The sequence below is a fragment of the Lolium rigidum genome, chromosome 4 (assembly GCF_022539505.1).
Source record: "Lolium rigidum isolate FL_2022 chromosome 4, APGP_CSIRO_Lrig_0.1, whole genome shotgun sequence".
Lineage (NCBI taxonomy): Eukaryota > Viridiplantae > Streptophyta > Magnoliopsida > Poales > Poaceae > Lolium > Lolium rigidum.
The window spans coordinates 219711943-219735881 of NC_061511.1; the positions used below are offsets into that span (position 1 = coordinate 219711943).

Sequence of the window (23939 nt, forward strand, 5' to 3'; positions counted from 1 at the left end):
CGAGCAGTTCTTTCGAGGGCAGCGCACCCTCGCCTCGGACCGGACTTGGCTCGCCTCGTACCACCTCCGCGGTGCCGCCCAGACATGGTATTACTCCCTCGAGCAGGACGAGGGCGGCATGCCCCCATGGGACCGCTTCCGCGAGCTCTGCCTTCTACGCTTCGGCCCCCCGATTCGCGGAAGTCGCTTGGCGGAACTCGGGCGTTTGGCCTTCACCACCACAGTACAGGACTTCGCCGACCGCTTCCAGGCCCTCGCATGCCATGCGCCCGAGGTGACGGGGTAGCAGCGCGCCGAGCTCTTCATTGGCGGACTGCCGGACCACATTCGCGTCGACGTGGAGATGCGGGATCCCCAGGACCTGTAGTCGGCCATGTACTACGCTCGCGCCTTCGAGCAGCGCGCGCGGGCCATGCAGCAGGCCTTCCCGGCCAGCGACGTTCGGCCAGCCGCCCGCCCTCCATCGACACCACCAGGCCAGGCGCTCACGGCCGTGACTCATGCGGGGCACTCCGATCCAGCCGCGACGCGGCCTTTCCGTCGGCTGACCACGGCCGAACAACTTGAGCGCCGTCGTAAAGGGTTGTGCTTCAACTGCGGCGAGCTCTATGTACCGGGCCACGTTTGTCCACGCCTGTTCTACTTGGAGACCGTAGACGACATTGCGGCTGATGTCGTCACAGCTGGGCTGGCTGACGCGGCCGTCTCCAAGGCCGACGCCGTTCCGGGATGAGTTCCGCCAGCAGTTTCCAGCTATCCAGCTCGAGGACGAGCTGTTTGAGAAGGCGGGGAGAGATGTTATGACCGGTTTGGCCTATAGCAGGAGGAAGCCCATTAGTGGGCCTAAATTAGGGGCTTAGCCCATTTATCTTTTTCATTAGCTTATTTATACTGCTGTAAAACGTACGTGAGAAATCAGGCAATAAACTGATCTTATAGATCGTTACTGCCGACTCCTTGAGGAGTCGGTCTTCCCTGCCCTAGCCGCCGCTTCTTCCCCTTGCGCCGCCTTCCTCCAACCTTGCGACGGCGGCCAGCCGCCGGCGCCGCCTTCCTCTCCCTCGTCCAGCACACTTCCACCCCTACAATCTACGCCCTGGACCAGGTAGACTAGCTGACTCTACCAACTTGTAATGATGGTGAACGCACTCTATCTTCCTCTTGTTCGGGTCATGGCTAGAATTAATCGAGTGGCGCTACTCGGTTAGGTCTTGCAAAACAATGGAAAAATATGTGCAAACATTAATTTGGAGATTCTTCTTGATCATTCTTCTAATAATATCCTAAAATCTCTCCAATTATCATAATTTTTCAAAACATGCTTACCTTGCTCCGATTGATGCAATCTGGCACTTATGAATGTCCTCAAGAAAATCATGATAACACTTCTTACTACTCTACCAGAGCAATAAAGTGATTATAGATTCCAAAATGAGACTTCTTGAGATTGCATGATTATCTCCTTTCTACATTGACGATGAAAACAAAAAAAAAATGATATATTCCAAGAACATCTTAAACATCACTAACCTGGAAATAGCAACGCTCCTTTATTTTTTATACTCAACCAGAGCATCTACATATATTGCCACCAATGCCATCACCTGTATGCTTGTATAGTTTTGTATGGTACTATTTTCTTAGATCATCGTGTATTTATAAATTGGGATACTACTCTTACGTAAAATTCATCATGCAGAGATTATATTTCTCCGTCTCCACATTATAATAAGTGCTACATCAAGAAATTCTCGCTCGTCTAGCTTGTCTCCCTGATACAAAATATAAGCTGGTGCTACTACAGGTTGACTTTGTGGATACAAAGTTGGCCGAGTCGGTACGACAACTTCACCTCATCAAATTACCATGAAACATGATTTTCAATGTTAAAAAGGACTCAGTGACAAAATCCAAACAACCCAACTAAGAACATGTGATCATAATGGTGCTAACAGAAGAACTCCTTTCCGGCTAATTTTCGCAGAGCCTGATGGAGGTCATAAGCTAATTTTTCCCCATGACCACCTCCTTCATGGGAAAGCCACTGTCGCCATGATGCCATGATACCATGTCTGCCTTTTTTAGCCTTGCACCACCCCTCTGCGCGCTGAAACCACTCCGCCGCCATGCGCCCTGAAAAGCAGCTAGGCGCTATCAAACCCACCCGCACTATGTTCCCCAAGCGCAGCGATGCCACTATTTTCCACACGGAAGATAGGGAAGGGATTTGGTCACGCTAGCTCGGCTGCCGCCAGTCCGCCATGTCTCCGGCGAGAAATATTTTTCCGGAGGAAGCTTCTCTGCCGCGTCTGCTCCACCAAGACCTCCTGGAGGTCACATCCGCGACAGTTCAGTCATCTCTAGCACCGCTCGATCTTCCTCTGAGCCCACAACAAGACCGATCCGAGCGCGTCCTTCAGTCTTCAACTCTATGAGACCCGACGACCCCGAGCTCCACGACTGCGCCATCATCTTTGCCTCGATGACATGAACCACCGAGACCTCTTGTCCGAGCCCAGCGACTACAGGAGCATCGTCGGAGAAAAAGTACATTGGTGCACCCTCGCGCGGAGAAATCTAGTGGGTAGACCCGCCGGGGCACACATACCGCTGTTTTGGGGGGGGGGAGGAGGGGGAGAACGACCGCTGGAGCACCGGAAGCCCACCAAATCTTGCATGTGGACGTATGATATGTGTGAAAGTGTGGTGGAAGGTGTAATGGTGCAAAAGTAGCTCCCCTAAACCCTAAACCCTAAACTGGGGAGGCTTCAAGCCCTAAACCCCTAGACCCTAAACCATTAACTACACGTGCTGACACCGGAGCTGCAAAACCCTGCATCATAAACCCTAAAACCTAAACCTGTGCCTAACCCTAAATCCTTACCTTGACCCTAAACCCTATCCCTACCCCTAAACCCTAGCCATAACCCTAAAGATAACCCTAACCAGTAGATCAGGCACATCCTCGATCGTGTGATAATGGCTCTAGTTGCGGGTATATGTGACAAATGGTCTCAATCTTGGTTCTCAATGTGTATATGTCCTAAACAAACCTAAAAGAATGAAAAAGTATATTGGTACACCCTCGCGGGGAGAAATATAGGGGGGTAGACCCGCCGGGGCACACATACCGCTGTTTTGGGGGGGAGGAGGGGGAGAACGACCGCCGGAGCACCGGAAGCCCACCAAATCTTGCATGTGTACCTATGATATGTGTGAAAGTGTGGTGGCAGGTGTAATGGTGCAAAAGTAGCTCCCCTAAACCCTAAACCCTAAACTGGGGAGGCTTCGAGCCCTAAACCCCTAGACCCTAAACCATTAACTACACGTGCTGACACCGGAGCTGCAAAACCCTGCATCATAAACCCTAACCCTAACCCTAAAACCTAAACATATACCTAACCCTAAATCCTTACCTTGACCCTAAACCCTAGCCCTACCCCTAAACCCTAGCCATAACCCTAAAGCTAACCCTAACCAGTAGATCAGGCACACCCTCGATCGTGTGATAATGGCTCTAGCTGCGGGTATATGTGACAAAGGGTCCCAATCTTGGTTCTCAATGTGTATATGTCCTAAACAAACCTAAAAGAATGAAAAAGTATATTAGTGCACCCTCGCGGGGAGAAATCTAGGGGGTAGACCCGCCGGGGCACACATACCGCTGTTTTTGGGGGGAGGAGGGGAGAACGACCGCCGGAGCACCGGAAGCCCACCAAATCTTGCATGTGTACCTATGATATGTTTGAAAGTGTGGTGGCAGGTGTAATGGTGCAAAAGTAGCTCCCCTAAACCCTAAACCCTAAACTGGGGAGGCTTCGAGCCCTAAATCCCTAGACCCTAAACCATTAACTACACGTGCTGACACCGGAGTTGCAAAACCCTGCATCATAAACCCTAACCCTAACCCTAACCCTAAATCCTTACCTTGACCCTAAACCCTAGCCCTACCCCTAAACCCCAGCCCTAACCCTAAAGCTAACCCTAACCAGTAGATGAGGCACACCCCCGATCGTGTGATAATGGCTCTACCTGCGGGTATATGTGCCAAAGGGTCCCAATCTTGTTTCTCAATGTGTATATATCCTAAGCAAACCTAAAAGAATGAAAAATTACATTGGTGCACCCTCGCGCGGAGAAATCTAGGGGGTAGACCCGCCGGGGCACACATACCGCTATTTTTGGGGGTGGAGGGGGAGAAGGACCGCCGGAGCACCGGAATCCCACCAAATCTTGCATGTGGACCTATGATATGTGTGAAAGTGTGGTGGAAGGTGTAAGGGTGCAAAAGTAGCTCCCCGGTGTGACCTTCCTCACATTTGGGCGATAGCACTTAGCAGATTTTCCGAAGCGCGGATTGCTCCGAAACCCTCATACATGTGGGGGATGAACACATGGAGAGTAATTTTGTATTGCACAATGTCTTAAGTAACACTAATAATTAGTCATCAGAGAGTAAAAATAATTAAAATAATAATTATAAGTATTAGATGAAACAAAATAGAAAGAAAAACAAATAAAATGTATGCTGGCGCACGACAAAGAAAGTAATGCACGGCAAAGGCACCTTTGCCGTGCAACATGTCTGGCCGCACGGCAAAGGGTGGGCCACGGCAACGTCCGGAGCCTTTGCCGTGCAGCTTTTCTTTGCCGTGCGGCGTGTAGGATCTTTGCCGTCATCGTTTCTTTGCCGTGCGCTTTGGTAGGACTTTGCCGTGCGCATGTTCGTTGCCGTGCGCCACTGCTGTCTTTGCCGTGCGGGGATTCTTTGCCGTGCGCTGCTCTCAGTCTTTGCCGTGAGGTTTGTCTTTGCCGTGCGTGGTACTTGCTGCGCATGGCAAAGATGTGCCGTGCAGCGGCTCACGGCAATGATTCGCTGCACGGCAATGCCGTTTTTTCCCGTAGTGAGAGTTTGACTAGGTTGTAACCAAAATATATCATAGCACAAATACAAACATTTGTAGTGACACAAAAACAAGTCTATAAGAGAACTAGAAATAGAAAGTGATATGAAAAAGTACAGTATTGTTTTTCTGATAATTACCGACTTACCTCTAGTGAACATGTCAAGACATCTCCACTCTACATCGGAAATTTTGACACTTGATCATGAACCATCCGCTGAGACTACAACGTACTGGGGGACCGCTGATCGACTTTCAGTGTTAAGATGTGAAGGAGGGACCGAGCAGAGCAAACGTCGCTCGCCTGGGCCAGGTTTCTGTGACTGGCCGGCTGGAGTTACAGCTCTGAGCCCCGCATGTCTGGACTATTTTGCTGGACCGGTGCTACAGCCTCACATCTACTCCATGATTGAAGTATCTGCAGTTCTGCACATATATACATGATAGAGTAGCTAGCTAGATGCATAGAACAGCGCATACACATAAACACAATGGCGTCACTCAACGAAGAAGACGAGCTCGCCATGAGCACCGACGAGCTGCTCCAAGCTCAGGTCGAGCTCTACCACCACTGCTTCGCCTTCGTCAAGTCATTGGCCCTCAAAGCCGCCACAGACCTGCGCATCCCCGACGCCATCCACCGCCGCGGAGGCGCCGCCACCCTGTCCGACCTCGCCGCCGAGACCGGGATCCACCCGACGAAGCTCTCCAATCTCCGGAGGCTCATGCGCGTGCTCACCACCTCCGGCGTCTTCTCCGTCGTCGATGACTCCGCCGGCGTCGTCTATAGGCTTACCCGTGTCTCCCACCTCCTCGTCGGGGCAGGCGGACGCCCGAACCTATCCCCTGTGGTGGGGGCGTTCGTAAGCCGGTCCTTCGTGGCCGCGCTCTTTAGCATGCACGAGGGGTTCACCAACGAGCGGGCGGCGGCCATGTCGCTCTACGAGGTGGCGCACGGCAGCACGATTTGGGAGACCACGGTGACAGGCCGAGGCAGCGAAATCTTCAACGCCGCCATGGCCGCCGACAGCCGGTTTACTATGGACAACCTCCTGAGGGAAGAGTGCGGCGGCTCCATTTTCGGAGCCGTGAAGGGATCACTGGTCGACGTCGGTGGTGGCCATGGCGCCGCCGCGTCAGCCATCGCGAGCGCTTTCCCACACGTGAAGTGCACCGTGTTGGACCTCCCTCATGTTGTCGCTGGGGCTCCTGCCCATGACAATGTGACCTTCGTCGCCGGCGATATGTTTGATTACATCCCACCAGCGGACGTTGTTCTACTCAAGGTATACAAAGTTACAAACAACTTTTTTTTCGAAACGGGGTCACCCGGCCTCTGCATCAAATCGGCGCGCACAAGCATTTATTAACAAAGTTACAAACAACTACTAGACTAGCAAATTTAAACCCATTTCTCTTTTTTTAAATCAAATTTGAGTTGCTTACCACACACGGCAAGTGATATTTCGGATTTTTTGTTGCATGATCTTGTTTCCAGTGGATTTTGCATGACTGGAATGACCAAGATTGCGTCAAGATACTGCGGCGGTGCAAGGAAGCCATCCCGACGAGGGACGAAGGAGGAAAGGTGATAGTCATCGATATGGTGGTTGTTGGGTCCGGGGAGTCACAGGGAATCGTCTCCACGGAGACCGAGGTTTTGCTCGATGGCTTCATGATGTGCATGGACGGGATTGAGCGAGAGGAGCACGAATGGAGGAAGATTTTCGTCGAATCTGGGTTCACCGACTACAAGATTGGTACAACAATGGGAATTCGACGACTTATCGAACTCTATCCATGATTTGAATTTGTACCATTCACCATGAGTTGTAGTAGCGGTTGCATTTCCGTTTGAGTATGTATTGTTCCTCTTTTAGGCTGATTCTACGCTGTGTATCTTTCGCCAATTTAGGAATTATATTAATAAAACATCGGGATACGGAATTTTATCTAAATAATGTATTGCCATATACTATATTTTCTTGAAAAAGACCTATTAAAATGTTTGCCTCGTAAAATAGTTTACAAACATTAGAAATCCGATGGTATTATACATATATTGCAACAGAAAACAAGTTATCAAAGTTAAATTTAAATACTATGTAAATTTCCAAAACGTCTCTTTCACATGTGAACAAGAGGCAAAGGGCAAACGACCCATAGACCGTTATCATGTGGACACTCAGCGGTCTTTTTTTTTTTGAACAAGGGTAGGGTGCTGAGCACCCTAATTGCATTACTCAGCGCCATTGACAATCCACAACATGTGGATTCGACACACCTTTGGCAACGACGATGGAATCCTAGCAACAGCTATGCAGCAAGGCACAATGCACCCGACCAAGGACCAGAAAATCATTGATGCGACCTAGCGCAAAAGTAAACCAGTGTGAATATATGTGTCGTACAAGAAGTTTGACCTAGAGTTACTCCCTTTCTTCACAATTACTTCGTGTTTTAGATTTAGTCAAAATTAAACATTGTAAACTTTGATTTAATATTTACAAAAAATATTATTATCTATGATACAAAATATATTGTATTAGAATCGAGATAAAGTATGCTTCCATATTAAATGTATTTCGTACTGATAAATACTGATATTTTTTCTTATATTATTGCTCAACTTTGAAAGGTATGAATTTGACTAAACCTATAACGCAAACTAAATTAAAAAAGGAGGGATGAAGGGTATCACACACTCTATAAATGAACGAAAAAATGGAACAGGTTTCTGGACAAGCTGAAATGGAAAAGACACGGGCCAAGGAGGAGAGCTAGTTTTTAGAACCCAACGCATCTGCACAATGTATTTGCTATGCGAGTGGTCTCCTCATGTAACTAACCATGGCTCGTGCGACATTTCATTGATTAGTGCCATGACTTTTTTGATTTAAATTTCAGTTAAATAAACTCATACGAATTTTTTTCGAGATTTCCGAGATTTCGCGGTAACCGGATATTCGGGTGCCCTCCGGTAAAAAAATATCACCGAGAAAAAAAAAACCTTGGTTGGACCTCCCTCACGTGGTCGCTGGGGCTCCTGCCCATGACAATGTGACCTTCGCCGCCGGTGATATGTTTGACCACACCCCACCAGCGGACGTTGTTCTACTCAAGGCATATACAACATCTAGACAGAAAATTAAAACCCAAATTTAGTTTTTCTTTGTCAAACTTGGAGTTGCTTACCACGTATACCATGTGGTATTTCAGCGAAGTACTTACATGATCTTTGTTTCAGTAGATTTTGCATAACTGGAATGACCAAGATTATATCAAGATTCTACGGTGGTTCAAGGAATCCATCCCGGTAAGGGACGTCGGAGGAAAGGTGATAATCATCGATACGATGGTTGGGACAGCGGGGTCGCAGGGAGTTGTCTCCAAAGAGACCGAAGTTTTGCTCGATGGCTTCATGATGTGCATGGGCGGGATCGAGCGAGAGGAGCATGAGTGGAGGAAGATCTTCTTTGAAGCCGGGTTCACCGACTTCAAATTACTACAACGATGAAAATCCAACCAATTATCGAACTCTATCCATGACATGAATTTATACACATTCTCCATTAGTTTTTGTATTTGTCCTATTTTCGTTTGAGTATGTATGGTTCCTTTAATCCTTCTTGTAAGGTGATTCAACATTATGCATTTTCACCAATTTAGGAGTAAATATTTGCTTAAGAAGAGAGATTTTACAGTAAATCACAGATCATTATGGATTGGTCTTATGGATTGATCCAAGGGTACAGGTGCGAGATAGTACATAGATTTTATGTAGTATTTTGAGGCGTCACGGTCATTTTGGATATTGCACTACTACAAATCTCACGGCCAGGTTCGGTATAACTATAATTTCAGGTTCTCCCTCCGCTCGCAAATGCAAGACGCACAATGTTCTTCCATCAGTGACCAAAACAGCAGTTGATTACATGTTTACTCCTTGTCGATAATTTTGAAATTGGAATTAGAACGGGATCCTCGTCCAGTTGTTCACCCGCTTCTTCCTCGTACGTTCGCCGCCCAGGTTTTTGCATCACCATGTTTCATAAGGGTGGATGTTTGACCAATAGGTCACCGCGTCCTGTGTTCAAGATCAATAAATTCTTGGTCAGATGGAAGAAGCAACGTCGCAAAATACGGATACTGGAAATATCCTCAAGCTGTTATTTTGGGTACACGCTTCATATAATCATATCTGGACGCAAACTGCAAGACACGAATTGGACAAGTTCCATGAAAATCTTAGCACTGAAAAAACCTTCAAATGGCAGAGCCGAAAACCGAGCAAGGATGGAGCTAAACTTAGGTCATGCGGAAAGTTTGACTAGGTTGTGACCAAAATACATCTTAGCACAAATACACACACATTTGTAGTGACACAAAGAAGAGTCTGGCGGAGAACGAGAAATAGAAAGTGATATGAAAAGGTATTGTTTGCTTTCTGACAAGTACCGACTTACCTGTAGTGACCATATCGAGACACGTCCACTCTAAGTCGGAAGTTTTGACACTTGAAATCATGGAAGTTTTGAATAAAATAGTAAGATGTGAAGGAAGGAAGGATAGAAAAGGGCTCGCTCGACCAAGCCCTGGACCGAGCGAAGTAAACGTCGCTCGCCTGGGCCACCATTTTGTCACGGGCCTGCTTGAGCTGAAGCACTAGGCCCCGTATGTCTGGACTATTTTGCTGGACCGGTGCTACATCCGGGTAAAAACAAAAAGCTCCGACTCACAGTCTCTGAAAATTGGATGAAAATTGGGTGATTTGGCTCATTCCAGAGGTTCCACATGACATAATCCACCAACGTGGCGATCGCCTTTCTTTGTTGCACCTGCCGGATCTGGTGAATTAATTGCCACCATTGCTTCACCGAGAATCCGAGATGGCCAATCTATCGGCAGTCCAAAGTTTCGAGTGAAAGCACTGACGAGAGTGAAAGCAGATCCTCCTGTTTCGAGTGAATAAAAACACGGTTGCACTTCCCTTTGTCTCTGGCACTGAAAGGATGGCGAACACGAGAGTGAAAGCAGATCTGCTGGGAGCTACTGATCTAGATGATATATGATGCGATGGCCGCCTGTGCCATGGTTAATTTGCCGCCGGAATAACGCAACAGAGGATGAAGAATTCCATATGGCTTTGCTTCAGAGGACAGGTACAGACTTCTTCTCATCTGGCCAGTGGCCGGGGTTAATTTTTTGCATGGCTTGTGGAGCGTTAGAAGATATTGATCGTATTTCGTTTAACTGCCCCGTAGCTAGATTCATTTGGTGTGTGATCCGTGGTTGTTTCTATGTTGACGTAAACCCAAGATCAAAAAAAGGAAAAAAGAGGAGTTTGTTGACCTGTTTCTGTTAGACCGGCTCATCTGGTAACAGAGTTAACTGGAAATGAAATAATGTTTCAGAACAAATTGTTATTTAACCCACTTCGACCGCTTCAGAGAAGCTTACTCTCTGGTGTTGCAGTGAAGGCATTTGGTTGCTGCCAAGCGAGTGGAGGCAACTGATGAGACGATGGCCGGGATCGATAGCAAGCTCCAGGAACTAGGTGCTGGGACTGATGATCGAGCAGGCATAGGTTGATATCTGTTGCTTCTATTGCCCCTCGTGAGTGTGGTTTTTCTTTTTCTTTTTCTTTTTTGAGTTTGTCTGAACTTGGTTTGAGCTTTCAATATAGGCTGGGCCTGCGAGGTCTTTTTTAAAACAAAAACAAAAAATAGCGCAACAGAGGATCGTCAGCCGAGGCTCTTCATAACAATAAGTGTCCTGTAAGTCTGTTTACCGATCTGAAAAACACTAGTACTCCAGTACATCTTATTTTTTCAACATCTCGGCTTATCATACTACAACAAGACGAACACAACAAAATCGACGCGATCTGCTGCGCAACCCTTTACAAAAATCAATCAAAGTTACAGGAATATACAGCATTCTATGGACAGAAAAAAATGCATTGGACTTGTGTACAACAGAAAAATACACAGTTTGAAGAATAGTGGAGCTCGATCAGCGGAAGGACCATTGGATCTCCTCGAGAGTTCTTCCCTTGGTCTCCGGCACCCAGAGGATGACGAACACGAGGGTGAACGCGGTCACAAGCATGTACGACACGAAGGTACCTGTTGAGATTGTAAACAGACATAGCTTGGGTCAGTTTCATGGTCAAGTAATAAGCTACTCCTATCTTAAGGAATGGTGATATTAAGCACAAGGGTGGGAACCTCCAGCACTCCAACTGAGCAGAAGGTTCGCCGTCATCGTTATCCCAAAGGAAGTCAGCCAGTTAGCCAGGGTCGCGAAACTTCCAGCGAGACTCTTGATGCTAACCGGGAGGATCTACAAACATAAAGAGTCCAAAATTATGGTTATGTGACTAAATGCTCCAGTGACATGCCAAAGCCATCTTAGGAGCAAAGTAAGATGCTATACAGTGTGTTTGGCAACTCAAGTACTATACCTCAGACATTATGACCCATGGAATTGCTCCCATACCGAAGGAGAAGGCGATCACATACGCCTGAAGGAAGTATCAAATTAATATTCCAAGCAGAGCTTGTGTGTTTAGGACGTATATTTTCAGAGCAAACTATCTAATTTGATGGATGGACATACCACAATGGCAACCAAGGAGACCATGCTTAATACGAAGTACAGGTGAGAATCTTGTGAAACAGTGTCCTGCAACAAATAAACCAAGACGATATGAGAAAATACTAAGTGGACAGATAGAATAAGCCCTGCTATAATATCACCGATAAAAATAAAATTCCCAAGCCATGCAACAATCGCTTGCGAGGGTAGTATGTGGATTATTTTATTTTATTTATGTCAGAACCATATGTTAAAGATCCCTGAACATACCTTGACAAAAAATACAACAGCAACGGCAAGAAGGCTTATAGTCATCCCGGCAGTAGAAATCTGGAAGTTGAAGTGAGAGCTAAATTATATTTACAGACAACTACAGTAACGAACTGGTTTCACATGGTGGAGGAGGAGGCAATTACAATGAGTAGGATCCGTCGACCAGCTCTGTCTACTAACCAGGTTGTTACTCCAGTGGCAAGAACCTAAAGATAAATGCTGTCAGCAACTATTGTGAACTAGTACGAGACAATTAAACATCTGTCTAGTTACCCACCTGAATAACTCCAAGTGCAAATGTGGCCAAGTCACTGTTTGTAAGACCTGAAGAATTTTTCGTGTTAAATATACAAACTAAAGTTGACTATACCAATACTATTTACACTAAAAGAAATTTACTAACAAACTGCACAACTTGCCTGCAGCTTTAAAGATGCTGCTTGCATAAAACAGTACAGCATTGATTCCACTTAGCTGTTGTAGTACAAGCAGGCCAATTCCTAGCTGCCAGGTTGTACCACAAAGATGGTTAAAAATTGTAGTATGAATTTTTGTACGAAATAAACCAGAAGAAAGTTAAGGAAGTTACTATCAGGGGCATGCGGAATTTCTTCTGGTTTAGCTCTTGGAAGCGGATTGCAGCCCTTTTGTTTGATGATGTTACCGCTCTCTGCAAAATGTGCCAAATGTTAAAGCAAACATCAGTGACTATGCTGAAAGTACTTCGCGTAGATTTCTAGTTAGCCGGTCCATAAGAAAATACAGGTTCTTGCCTTAATATCATTCACTTCTGAGGTGATATCCGTCTCAAATCCCCGCAATACTTGTAGAGAGGTTTCGAAATCATCCATCTTGTTCATCTTTGCCTGAGATTGATTCGCAAAAAGTGGTTGATAAAAATTCAGAGTGATGCAACACAACATATGAACATTTGCGTATACAAACCAGCCATCTTGGAGATTCTGGAATGAAGAATAGGCCAGGTATCAACACTGTGCATGGCAATATTCCTAAAAAATGGCATCCCAGAGATTAGAACCAGAGATCTTCAGAGATTTATAAACTAGACACAAACACGCTCAGTCTAAGCCCACAAAGTACCACCGAAGTTAGCGCTGTTTATGACATGGTGAGTTTTCCTTTGAAACCTGAAATTAAATATATGTTTTGATAAAATGGCAGACATCTCTGCATTTCATTGATCAGAAGAAGATTGGCTCGGTTTATAAGGGAAACCCTGTTCTAGCTTTGCTAGGTGTTAAAATGAAATATTTGTGTAGGATATGTCAGGATTCTAGTCATATTAGTCAATATAGCATTCACTATTACTAATCCTGGTAACTCGAATACCAGAGGTGAAGTGGAAGAGAAAAGTGACAGTCATACCAACAATGTTTAGTAAAGCGTGAGCATTATGTCATGTTACCTATCACTGCAAGCATCCTCCAAGGAACAAACATGCCGAGCAAGTAGGCCAACATGATGCCAATTGTTACAGACAGCTGCAGGGTGAACAGTTATATAATGAGTCCAACAAATATAAGCTAAGTGTTGGCCTGACAGAAAGACAAGATGCTTGTGAGGATAAGCGCACCTGGTTCACGGAGCCTAGAGCACCTCTCATGTTCTGAGGAGAAATCTCTGCTATGTATACTGGGACCTGTTATCATGACATAACCAGCAGGATCAAGACTAAGTCTTCTGACTAGTTTAGAATTGTTTTGACAACAAATAAACATCATATTGGGGATGATCCACTTTGTCCCCAACATTCTAACAGTGCCAGATAAGTACTCGACATATCGAAGCATAATTCTTCTTTGCAGAAAAGTAAGCAGGCAGAAAGTGTTATTATACGAACCACGTAGGATATGACACCAACACCAAACCCTTCAAGCAATCGCCCCATGTACAGGAAAGATGTGTCCTGTAAAACAGACGCCGATCAGTGTCAATCACGGTTCACGGACCGAAGCGGGAAATGGTGAAGCTAAGCTTTACCCAAAAAATAAAGTGCTTTCATCATACTTTTGCGAAGGAGATGGCAAGCCAACCGATGATGTTAGGAATCGCCGCGATCATCAATGACTGGAAAACCAATGAGAACTTGTCAGAGCTAGACAGAAGATCGTTAGTAGTTCAGTTAGCTACAGAAACATTGCGAAAATATTGAATATGCCCAGAATACAGAAGTTTGACACACCAACTGATGCAGAGGCCAGGGCTATGCTCCCCATTTCTAAAAAGGCAGAAGTTCGACACGCCAATAATGCTTAACTTAGAGATTTTCGTTCGTTCTAATTCCTTGATTACCATACCAATGGCATTTACTAGTGCTGAACTCGTGAGCCCCAGAGGGTCAAGCCCCACGACATAAGGCTGTACTGATTCTGGAGCCCACAATTTCACTTTATCGAAAGACAACGGCAGCATTTGATCTGCAAAATGTTGCCCATTTTATCCGACCGCACCTTATCTAATTCGAATTCCCCCCAGGATATTTGCAGTTTCAATGGTTACATGGAACTATCAAATTGTCAATCAACAGAGCATCGACGCCGACCCTTCTTAACTGGCAGGCCACCAGCAACGAAACACTGCAGCGGACAGTAACTGCAGAGACGATAATAGCAAAGCAAAAAATAAAAAGTCTGACCCCTTTCCGGCCAATGTACTCGGCCATCTGCCCGCTGGCGATGGCCCCGACCATGGCGCCGACGTTGGACAGCGACCCGAATACGGAGAACTCGGAGATAGATAGGCCGAGGTCCTTGATGATGGCGTCCTGGGTGGGCGAGGAGAAGCCCCCCGTGAAGCCGAACTGGATGGGGCCGAGCGCGACGATGAGCGTGCAGAGGAAGGCGGAGACGTGCGACTCCTTCATGATGGCCATGGAGGAGGTGCCCGCCGTGAGGCTGGACTGGCGCGACCCCATCCGGTACCAGCTGCCCGTGTTCTGGACCAGCAGCGGCTTCCGCACGCCCCCGGGGCCGGCGCCGGCGCCCTCGTGGTCGCTGCCGCTCTCGTAGCCCCCGCTCCCGCTCCCCGCCGCCCATGCCGGCGGCTTGCTGCTGCTGTTGCCATTCATGGCGGCGGCGAAGATGGGACGAGAGAGAGAGAGATGAAGATCGGAGGAGGAAGAAGATGGTGCGACCTCCGGTTTGATGTTCCCCCGTTGAAATTGGGGAGAGGTCGTGGGGTGTCCTCGTCTCTAGCTTGATCGTGTTCGGGGGAGGTGGGGCCCGCCTGGCAGTGACTCGGGGTGGGTCCTGTCTGAGCGTTTCTTTGTCTTAAGATAACTACCACCCTGGTCTGATCGGATTTTATTTCCAAATGCGGAGCACGTTGCCACGTCGGTGCCAACTGCCAGTCTGCCACCCCTCATGGTAGCTGGCTACTTGGCCCCATTCCAGATCAGATCTTCTTTTCTCAAAAAAAATTAAAAATCAGATCTTCTCTATGATTCGTGTTTCTCGTGGAGAAGCCTACGGACAAGGTTAGTTTCAACATATGCTGCCAATGAACATTTGCACATCTCATGGAAATGCACTTTTTTATTCTTCTTTACAGACATATAGGCACCTGCATTTTATGTTGATATAAAAAAAGAAACGTGGCAGCCAATGCCAAAACAAAAGAGTAGAGAAAGTGTACCTATTAGGCAGATCCGGTATCTACATTTTGAAGGCATTGTTTTGAATCCGGGGACTATCTTCGTGTTAAAAACATAAGACCTTTGATCGGGTGACGACTGCTTTGTTTCCATCTTGGAGGCATCACTTTTAGAGAGCCTAGAGCCCAAATGCTATCTTCGTGGCAGGTGTATTGTTGCTGCTAGGGCTGAAATACCGTAGCGAGTTTTTATTTTATTTTCTTAGTTTCTTTTTTATTATTGTGTGCATCACTACTGTCATTAGGGTATTGCGTTTTCTTAGAGGCTGTATATAATTTTTTTTTTGAGAACACAGTACAACGCAGACGCTCACAAACACGCACGTACAAACAACCCTATGAACGCACGCACGCACACCCTACCCCTATGAGCACCTCCGAGGGACTGAGCCGACATATCTTGAGGTTGACGAAGTCACCACTGGCGCCTCGCTGTTGACGGGCACGTCACCTACCACTGAAAGCATAGCGCCGATTAAAATCCTGAAATAAATCCAGGTAAATGCAAACACCCATGTCAAGTCTAGGACTTGAACCTGGGTGGGCTGGTTCCACCACAAGGGACCTAAACCACCAGAGCCAAGCTCTGTTTGCGAGGCTGTATATAATTGCTATCTCTTGATACTAATATATTCCCTTTGTCAAAAAGAAATCAATCCTCCTCGGGAGTGATGTTTTGGCACATGGGAGCGTATGCTCCCTTTATTTTGAAATACATGTTAGACACATTTTAAAATGTCAAAAAAATGAAACAAAAATTTCGCACGTACATCTTCATGTGCTACGCGGTCACAAATTCGTTTCATGAAAAATCGACATATCATGTGGCGTGTGTAAAAAAGACAAAATTCGGTGCTGAAATAAAGACTTATCACAAGTAAATTTCTCTTTTTCGCTCAGACTATAAAAAATATTATTTTTTCGTGAAACTTGACGAATACACATATATTATGAAGATGTACATGTAAATTTTTTTGTCAAATTTTTTTAACACTTGGAAATATGTTTTTATGGTAGAGGGATCATACGCACCCGGGAGCCGAATTGAGTTTCTGATCCTCCTCTTGCTATATTATATATCTATACTATATATTTAAGACAGAGGAAATCAGAGACTTTGAGTGCTGCACCGGATGGCCTCTATACAGCCCTATTTTTAACCAATCAGCGAGCTACACGTTGCATTGTACTTCGCTAGATCAGCTAAGGATGACCAATAGCTTCATTTTTTTCTTTAAATTTCCGAACGTAATTCTTTAAATGCAACAGGAGTTACCATATGATAATTGTTCCACAATAATATTCTTATACAAAATTTTGACGGTAATTTTTCAACGGCATTCGTCAAATTTCAGGTGCAATTTTTCGATGCAAACCTTCGGCCTTAATAGTACTTCCCAACATCACCGCACTGGGGCAAATTCTCAACGGTAATTTTTTTATGTATTTGTCACGCCTCTGTGGTAATTTTTTAATTCATAATTCAGTAGGTATCCATTCGCAATTTTTCAATCGTATTTTTTAGTGGTATTCATCACATTTCGATGGTAATTTTCTGACACAAACCTTTATCTTCAATAATATTGTTTGGTGGTAATTTCCCAACATCAATGCTCCACCTTACAGCCACTGTAGAGCCCTATTATCAGCCAATGAGCAGTCGCCGCAGTCACCACGCTGCAGTTTCTACAATACATAGCGATGGATAATACTTTCTTCTGTTTCAACGAGCTGCGGGGCAAGCGGCGAGCGGGCGAGCGGGCGAGCGGTGGCGGCCGTCGACCAGTGCATGGCTGGTAGTACCGGCTGGTACTACCGCCAGCACCATAAGCAGCAAGCGAGCAGGAGTCTTGATACGTCTCAAACGTATCTATAATTTCTTACGTTCCATGCTAGTTTTATGACAATACCTACATGTTTTATTCACACTTTATATCGTTTTGATGCATTTTCCGGAACTAACCTATTGACGAGATGCCGAAGTGTCAGTTCCTGTTTTCTGCTGTTTTTGGTTTCAGAAATCCTACAAAGAAAATATTCTCGGAATCGGACGAAATCAACGCCCAATATCTTATTTTTCCCGGAAGCTTCCAGAGCACCGAAGAGGGGCCAGAGAGGAGCCAGGGGGCCCCACCCCACAAGGCGGCGCGGCCAAGGGGGGGCGCCCCCTATGGTGTGGTCCACTAGGGCCCTTCCGACTCCACCTCTTCGCCTATTTAAGCCTTCGTGACCTAAAACTTCGAGACCAATTGACGAAACTCCAGAAAGACTCTAGGGGCGCCGCCGCCATCGCGAAACTCCAATTCGGGGGACATAATCTCTGTTCCGGCACGCCGCCGGGGCGGGGAAGTGCCCCCGGAAGCCATCTCCATCGACGCCACCGCCTCCATCATGCTCCGTGAGTAGATCCCCCATGGACTACGGGTTCTAGCTGTAGCTAGTTGGTACTCTCTCCCCCATGTACTTCAATATAATAATCTCATGAGATGCCTTACATGATTGAGATTCATCTGATGTAATCGGTGTTGTGTTTGTTGGGATCCGATGGATTGTTACTATAAAGTTTATGAAGTTATTGTTGTTGCAATCTTGCTGTGTTTAATGCTTGTCACTAGGGCCCGAGTGGCATGATCTTAGATTTAAGCTCTATACTTATTGCTTAGATTGTATCTACAAGTTGTTTGCACATATCTACGTCCGGAACCCGAGGCCCTAGAGTGACAGCAACTGGGATAACTGGAGGGGAAGACTTAGATATGAGGATCACATGTTTTCACGGAGTGTTAATGCTTTGCTCCGGTGCTCTATTAAAAGGAGTACCTTAATTTCAAGTATATTCCCTAGAGGCCCGGCTGCCACCGGCTGGTAGGACAAAAGATGTTATGCAAGTTTCTCATTGCGAGCACGTATGACTATATATGGAAAACATGCCTACATGATTAGTAATCTTGATATTCTGTCTTAATGCTATTTCAATTCTATCAATTGCCCAACTGTAATTTGTTCACCCAACATTTGTTATTGGAGAGTTACCACTAGTGTAGATAGTTGGGAACCCCGGTCCATCTCTCATCATCATATACTCGTTCTACATGTCATTGGAAGTAGTATCAACTATTTTTTGGTGCCATTGCCTCTGTCTTACTATTACTGCTGCTGTGTTACTGTTACTACTGCTCTCATATTACTGCTACTTTCACATCACCCCTGTTACTAGTGCTTTTCCAGGTGCAGCTGAATTGACAACTCAGTTGTTAAGGCTTATAAGTATTCTTTACCTCCCCTTGTGTCGAATCAATAAATTTGGGTTTTACTTCCCTCGAAGACTGTTGTGATCCCCTATACTTGTGGGTTATCAAGCCTCGAGCGGCCGGAGCAGGCCGGACCGGTACCACCGGTGGTGGTGGCTGGTACCACCGGGCCCGGTACCGGCCGTGGTACTGGCAATGGCGTGCAAGCTACTGGAAGGTTTCTGTGAGTTCGCCAAGGTGGCCGGTACCACATGCAGTACCGGTGGCGGTGCGTCCTTATGTGCCTTATTTGTTTCCGGCCTTCTCTTAGCTTCATCTGAATGCTTGAACTTCACAAATTCAGGTCAATGATCTTTTATCTTCGCATATGGAAACTAGTGGGGGATGATTTTCTATTCATTTTAGAGTTGCAACACCTCAATACGAGAAATCGAGAAAATCACCAAATCGAAAACGCAACAACTGATCTATGCGAAATCCGTTTTCGATGAACTAGAGCTTGTCAAGGAAATAACCACAAGCTCTAAAACACCACATAGATAAGATCCAAATAACAACCAAAAAAGATTATGCAAGGATGCAAAGGTTTGACCGCACTTGATTCGATCGAGTTACTCACTCGAGAGCCCCTTGATAGTATGGCACCTACCGGTCTCCCAACTAAACCATGAGACCGGTAAGAAAGAAATCCTATCAAGAGAAAACCTTAACCTTGCACATTTCACTTGATCTCTATGATGATGATCTTGACCGCAACAAGATGAAACGCCTTTCTTGATTGTGGTTGCTTGATGAAGTCTTGCGGATTGCTCCTCCATAATTCACTATGGGAGGGCTTCTTCTTTGGTGCATCTTCATATATCAATGAACACAATAAGAATGGCAAGCTTCAAGCATATGATCTCTTCAAGTTGTCTTATATTAAACTTGCACTTCATTTCTTCCTATGGTTCAAGCTTGAAGCCAACTTATGGTTCAAGCATTGCCTATAGACAACTCCTACAAATATAACTCAATGCAAACATTAGTCCACATGGATAGTCATCAACTACGAAAACCACATATGGGGGCTCCATGCTCCCCCCCCCCGATAGGGATGAAAATGGAGCGAAAATGGACAAAACTAAGTAGCGCCACATTTTTCAAAAAAAAATCCACGGAAACAAAAAAACGAAATCAGATATATCGTTGGAAACCGATACAGGCCGAATACGGTGTAGATATAGAGCGATGCAAATATTGGCCAAAACCAAGGGAACACTTGAATCATTAAAGATAACTCAAGCATTACAGCAAACCAACAAAGTTATTCCATAATTCTAGCGTGGTGCCCAATGTACTATTTAATATGGGAAGGTCAAACCATGGAAGACTCCTCGAAGGCATAAATGGATTAAATTTTCGCCAATTTTGGTAATATACGCTTTGGAAGTTCGGTTTGCAAGGTCATGTAATGAGCATGTTGGATTGGGGCATGCGCTCAAACCCTAAAACTAAAATTCCATATGAGCCGAAAATGGAAATTCCATTTCCGCGTATGTTCTCTCGGAAAATGTTGTTTCGTTTTCATTTCCATTTCCGCTTTTTGAAAGTCCGTTTCTATTCTTATATCTCGATCATGTTTCTTTTTTCTGTGGAAAAGTCGGAAACTCCCCGCTCCCACTTTCATGTGCTTCAACTAAGTGAAATTTTGACCAAGTATATGGAAAAGTAAACAACTAAGAATTAGTGGGTTATGTGCTTCCATATACATATAAGTAAACACCATTATTTGGCCACCAACAAATAGAGCACCAAATAATGTCATCTAGCTACCGAGGGTGAGAAAAGGTGATTCGAGGACATACCACTTGTTGACACCTCACAAATTGTAGAACTGTTTTCTAGTCAAGAGTAGGATAGACAATCATAACATATCCATTGAAGAACTCTCTATCGATATATTTATAGCTACTAAAATATGCATAAAAAGATGTAAACTCACCATAATTCATCGTAGTAACACATATTCTTATGTATATGGATGTGATATTGATATATTCTATGATTTGTTCACATTAGGACAAAACTAGATTCGGTGAGAAGTTCCAAACAAAAGAATGATGAAAATTGAATCCTATATTTTTGTGACAAATGGGGAGGGGGTTATCTTTCTATTGGTAGAATATATCTATATAAATATAACTTGAAATTTAATATTACCAACACAATTGTTTTTCCAATGTTCTTAGACATAATGGAAAAAAGTTAAGTTGAGTCATAAGTACATCTCAATTAAAAATTAGTTCAGATTAGTTACACTGAGCTATTAAGAGATAAAAAAATAGTATAAATGGGCTCCCAACTCGCATAAGACCGACGAATAGGTCCCAAAGGACCATTCGACAACATCCCTCATTTGTAACCATGACATCTTAGTGCTAATGAGAGTGAAAGTTTTAGAGCCAACAAAAACATTTGTAAATGTTTTGTTTCATGTGTAATTTTCCTTGTGATTGCTTGTGTGACTTGATGATCTACACTTAGATGAATGTCTTATGCTAAGTGAACAAGTCAGATCTCAAAAATAATTCGAAGACAAAAAAGGAATTCAGCCAAAATAAAATGGACTTTTCCCTCCATTCCACAAAAAGGCCGCTTTTATCTCTATTTTTTTAAACCCTGATCATTGGTATATTAAAAAAACAATAATTCAGTAAATATGGACATATGATCTATCTACGGTTTCACCACATTTCCCACAATATTTTTCCTATACACTTAATGCTTAGAAAATGGTGATTACATCATTTCATGCACTTTAAACCATCAAATAAATTTGGGAAAAAAATCTACAAAGCTCTCCTATGCATGTAGATCTAGATTCTTGAACCAAAAACCTTGTTGACTAAAAAGAAAATATCACCAAAAAAATTCATACAAGCTAAATAGTGATCAACTTAATTCCAAAATAAAATTTCAAACTTTGCAGGTTTATGCCCAACATCATGAAGACCATCTCTAACCCATTTGTTCTTACAAGTGCTTGGAAAATATTTGCAAATCAACGTTGATCAAAATTTGGTCAACATATGATTAATATCCATTTCCATCTCTATCTCCCTAATTTTTGCGATCTTTGCCAAATCAAATCAAACCAGAATTTGATCAACATATCATTATCTCCATTTCCATTTTCATCTCTATCTCTGTAATTTCTGTGATCTTCACCAAGAAGCTATATTGATCTCTCCTACACTCACGGAGGAGGGGATTTGTGCTACCGCTATGGCGCAAAACCATATATAGCGAATATTTTTTTTAAAACGGGTGCAAAAGATTACAGGTTTGGAGAGAATAGGAAAGGATACATCTCGCTGGAATTGCCACCGCGCGCACTGTAAAGATTGTAGTACAGTACATCGAATGAATGAATCATGATTATTGAAACTAGTGGTCTTATTGACCATCAACACTTGATGCTCTTTCTTGATCTCCACTTCAGTAGTTTTTTTGCATTGAGAAGAGTTCAGGTAACATCTTGTTCATGCATTGCATATTGTAGTTCATCACGAAGTTCTTATAAGTAGGTGGCAGTGATTGGAGGACGCGATAAATCCCCAAAAAATTAGGAATCGTAATTCCCAAATCTTGAAGTTTCTTTGCATGCCCAGACATTTTGAGCACATGCTCGCTAATGCAGCATCCATCTTCCATTTTACAGTTAAAGAACTGTTCAGAGGCTCCATAGCTTTCCACGGCGCATGAGTTTTAAATATCATTTTGAGCTCACTGATTATAGCATGAGGGTCGTGGTTCTCGAAGCGTTTTTGAAGCTCCGACTCTAATCCATAGAGCATGGCACACTGAACTGTGGAGTATTGAGTCTTCTGAGTGAGGTAAACATTTTTAACCTCATCAGGAGAAGTCTCTGCAGGTGGATCACCCAGCGGTGCATCGAGCACATGGAGCAGTTGTCTAGCAGTGAGGACAATCCTCATGTTACGGAACCAATCCGTAAAGTTGCTTCCATTGTTTTTCAGCTTTTCTTTCTCTAGGAACGAATTGAAATTGATGGTAGGGGTCATCATAATCTACAGCATATTTGCAAAGAATTTAGACTAAATTCATGATAAATTTGAGTTCAAAATTTTAATTCTTTAAAACAAACTAGGTGAACTCTCACTCAAAAGAACATCCCTCACGTTGCTTTAGTGATTACATGAACCAAATCCACTACAACAAGTCCGATCATCACGAGAGATGATGTAGATTTGATGGCGAACAATCAACATGTTCATCATATCAACGATATGACTGCATCAAAAATTATAGATACGTTTGTGACGTATCAGCGGGCAGGCGCCTCGAGCGGCCGGAGCAGGCCGAACCGGTACCACCGGTGGTGGTGGCTGGTACCACCTGTGGGGTGTGGCCGGTACCACCGGCCCCAGTACCGACCGTGGTACCAGCAATGGCGCCCAAGCTACTGGAAGTTTTCTGTGAGTTCGCAAGGGTGGCCAGTACCACATGCGGTACCGGTGGCGGCGCTACCGGCCCACCTTTTTCCTTTTCTTTTTAAACCAAAAGGCAAAACTGAAACGCAAATAACTTGAGATAGGAAAATCCAAATGCAGCGAAACCAACTTCATGTTGTCCCTGAGATTGCTAGCTAAGTACTTCGTTAATTTGGGCTCTAAGGATGCTCACAGATTCCTCTAAAGACGATATGCAGTCTGCTTCCCTTGCCTTTCTCCTCTCATGGCTTTTCTCAAGAAATCTCTTTCTTTCCTCGGGAAAGCCATACTTCCACGGAACGGAGCCTGTTGTGTCTCGTGTTCGTCCGCCGTGTTCTTTATTCCCAAGGGCATGTGTCAGCTTGTCGTTCTCTCTTTCGGGATGGAACCTCCCCTCTCCCATGTCCTTATGTGCAGCTACATGTTCTTCAACATGATTTTTGAGATGTTCTTTTGTATAAATGCACTTCTCCATTTCTAGGTCCAACTTTCCCCCAACCCCGTAAAACTACTCCTTGTGCCGTTCGGTCCAACTGGATGTACGTCTCTATATCGATCGCTTTGCCGATTAGTTCCGCCTCAGCTTTCTCCCACTTAGGCATGTTTGCCTTGTAGCCACCTGGACCCGTAACTTGGTGATATTTGTTCAACGAAGCATTTGCCTTATTTTTTCCGACCTTCTCTTAATTAGCTTCATCTGAAAACTTGAACTTCACGAATTCGGGCCAGTGATCTTTTATCTT

General features: G+C 44.7%; 2 protein-coding genes across 2 annotated transcripts; one reads left to right on the plus strand and one right to left on the minus strand.

The window, feature by feature from the left end:
• The first annotated feature begins 5395 nt into the window (after positions 1-5395).
• Positions 5396-6862, plus strand: LOC124649810 (acetylserotonin O-methyltransferase 3-like). Its single transcript, XM_047189379.1, has 2 exons — positions 5396-6190; positions 6403-6862. Exons 1-2 carry the CDS (start codon positions 5396-5398, stop codon positions 6706-6708), a joined length of 1101 nt encoding a protein of 366 aa, XP_047045335.1. The 3' UTR covers positions 6709-6862.
• Positions 6863-10905: 4043 nt separating this feature from the next.
• Positions 10906-14969, minus strand: LOC124707088 (sugar transporter ERD6-like 4). The gene is made up of 16 exons (XM_047238741.1): positions 14434-14969; positions 13806-13865; positions 13639-13704; positions 13372-13437; positions 13204-13279; positions 12723-12787; positions 12551-12643; positions 12367-12447; positions 12197-12281; positions 12055-12101; positions 11921-11983; positions 11775-11834; positions 11526-11591; positions 11371-11430; positions 11135-11249; positions 10906-11032 (listed from the first exon to the last, which is right to left on the minus strand). Exons 1-16 carry the CDS (start codon positions 14863-14865, stop codon positions 10920-10922), a joined length of 1548 nt encoding a protein of 515 aa, XP_047094697.1. The 5' UTR covers positions 14866-14969; the 3' UTR covers positions 10906-10919.
• Positions 14970-23939: the final 8970 nt, after the last annotated feature.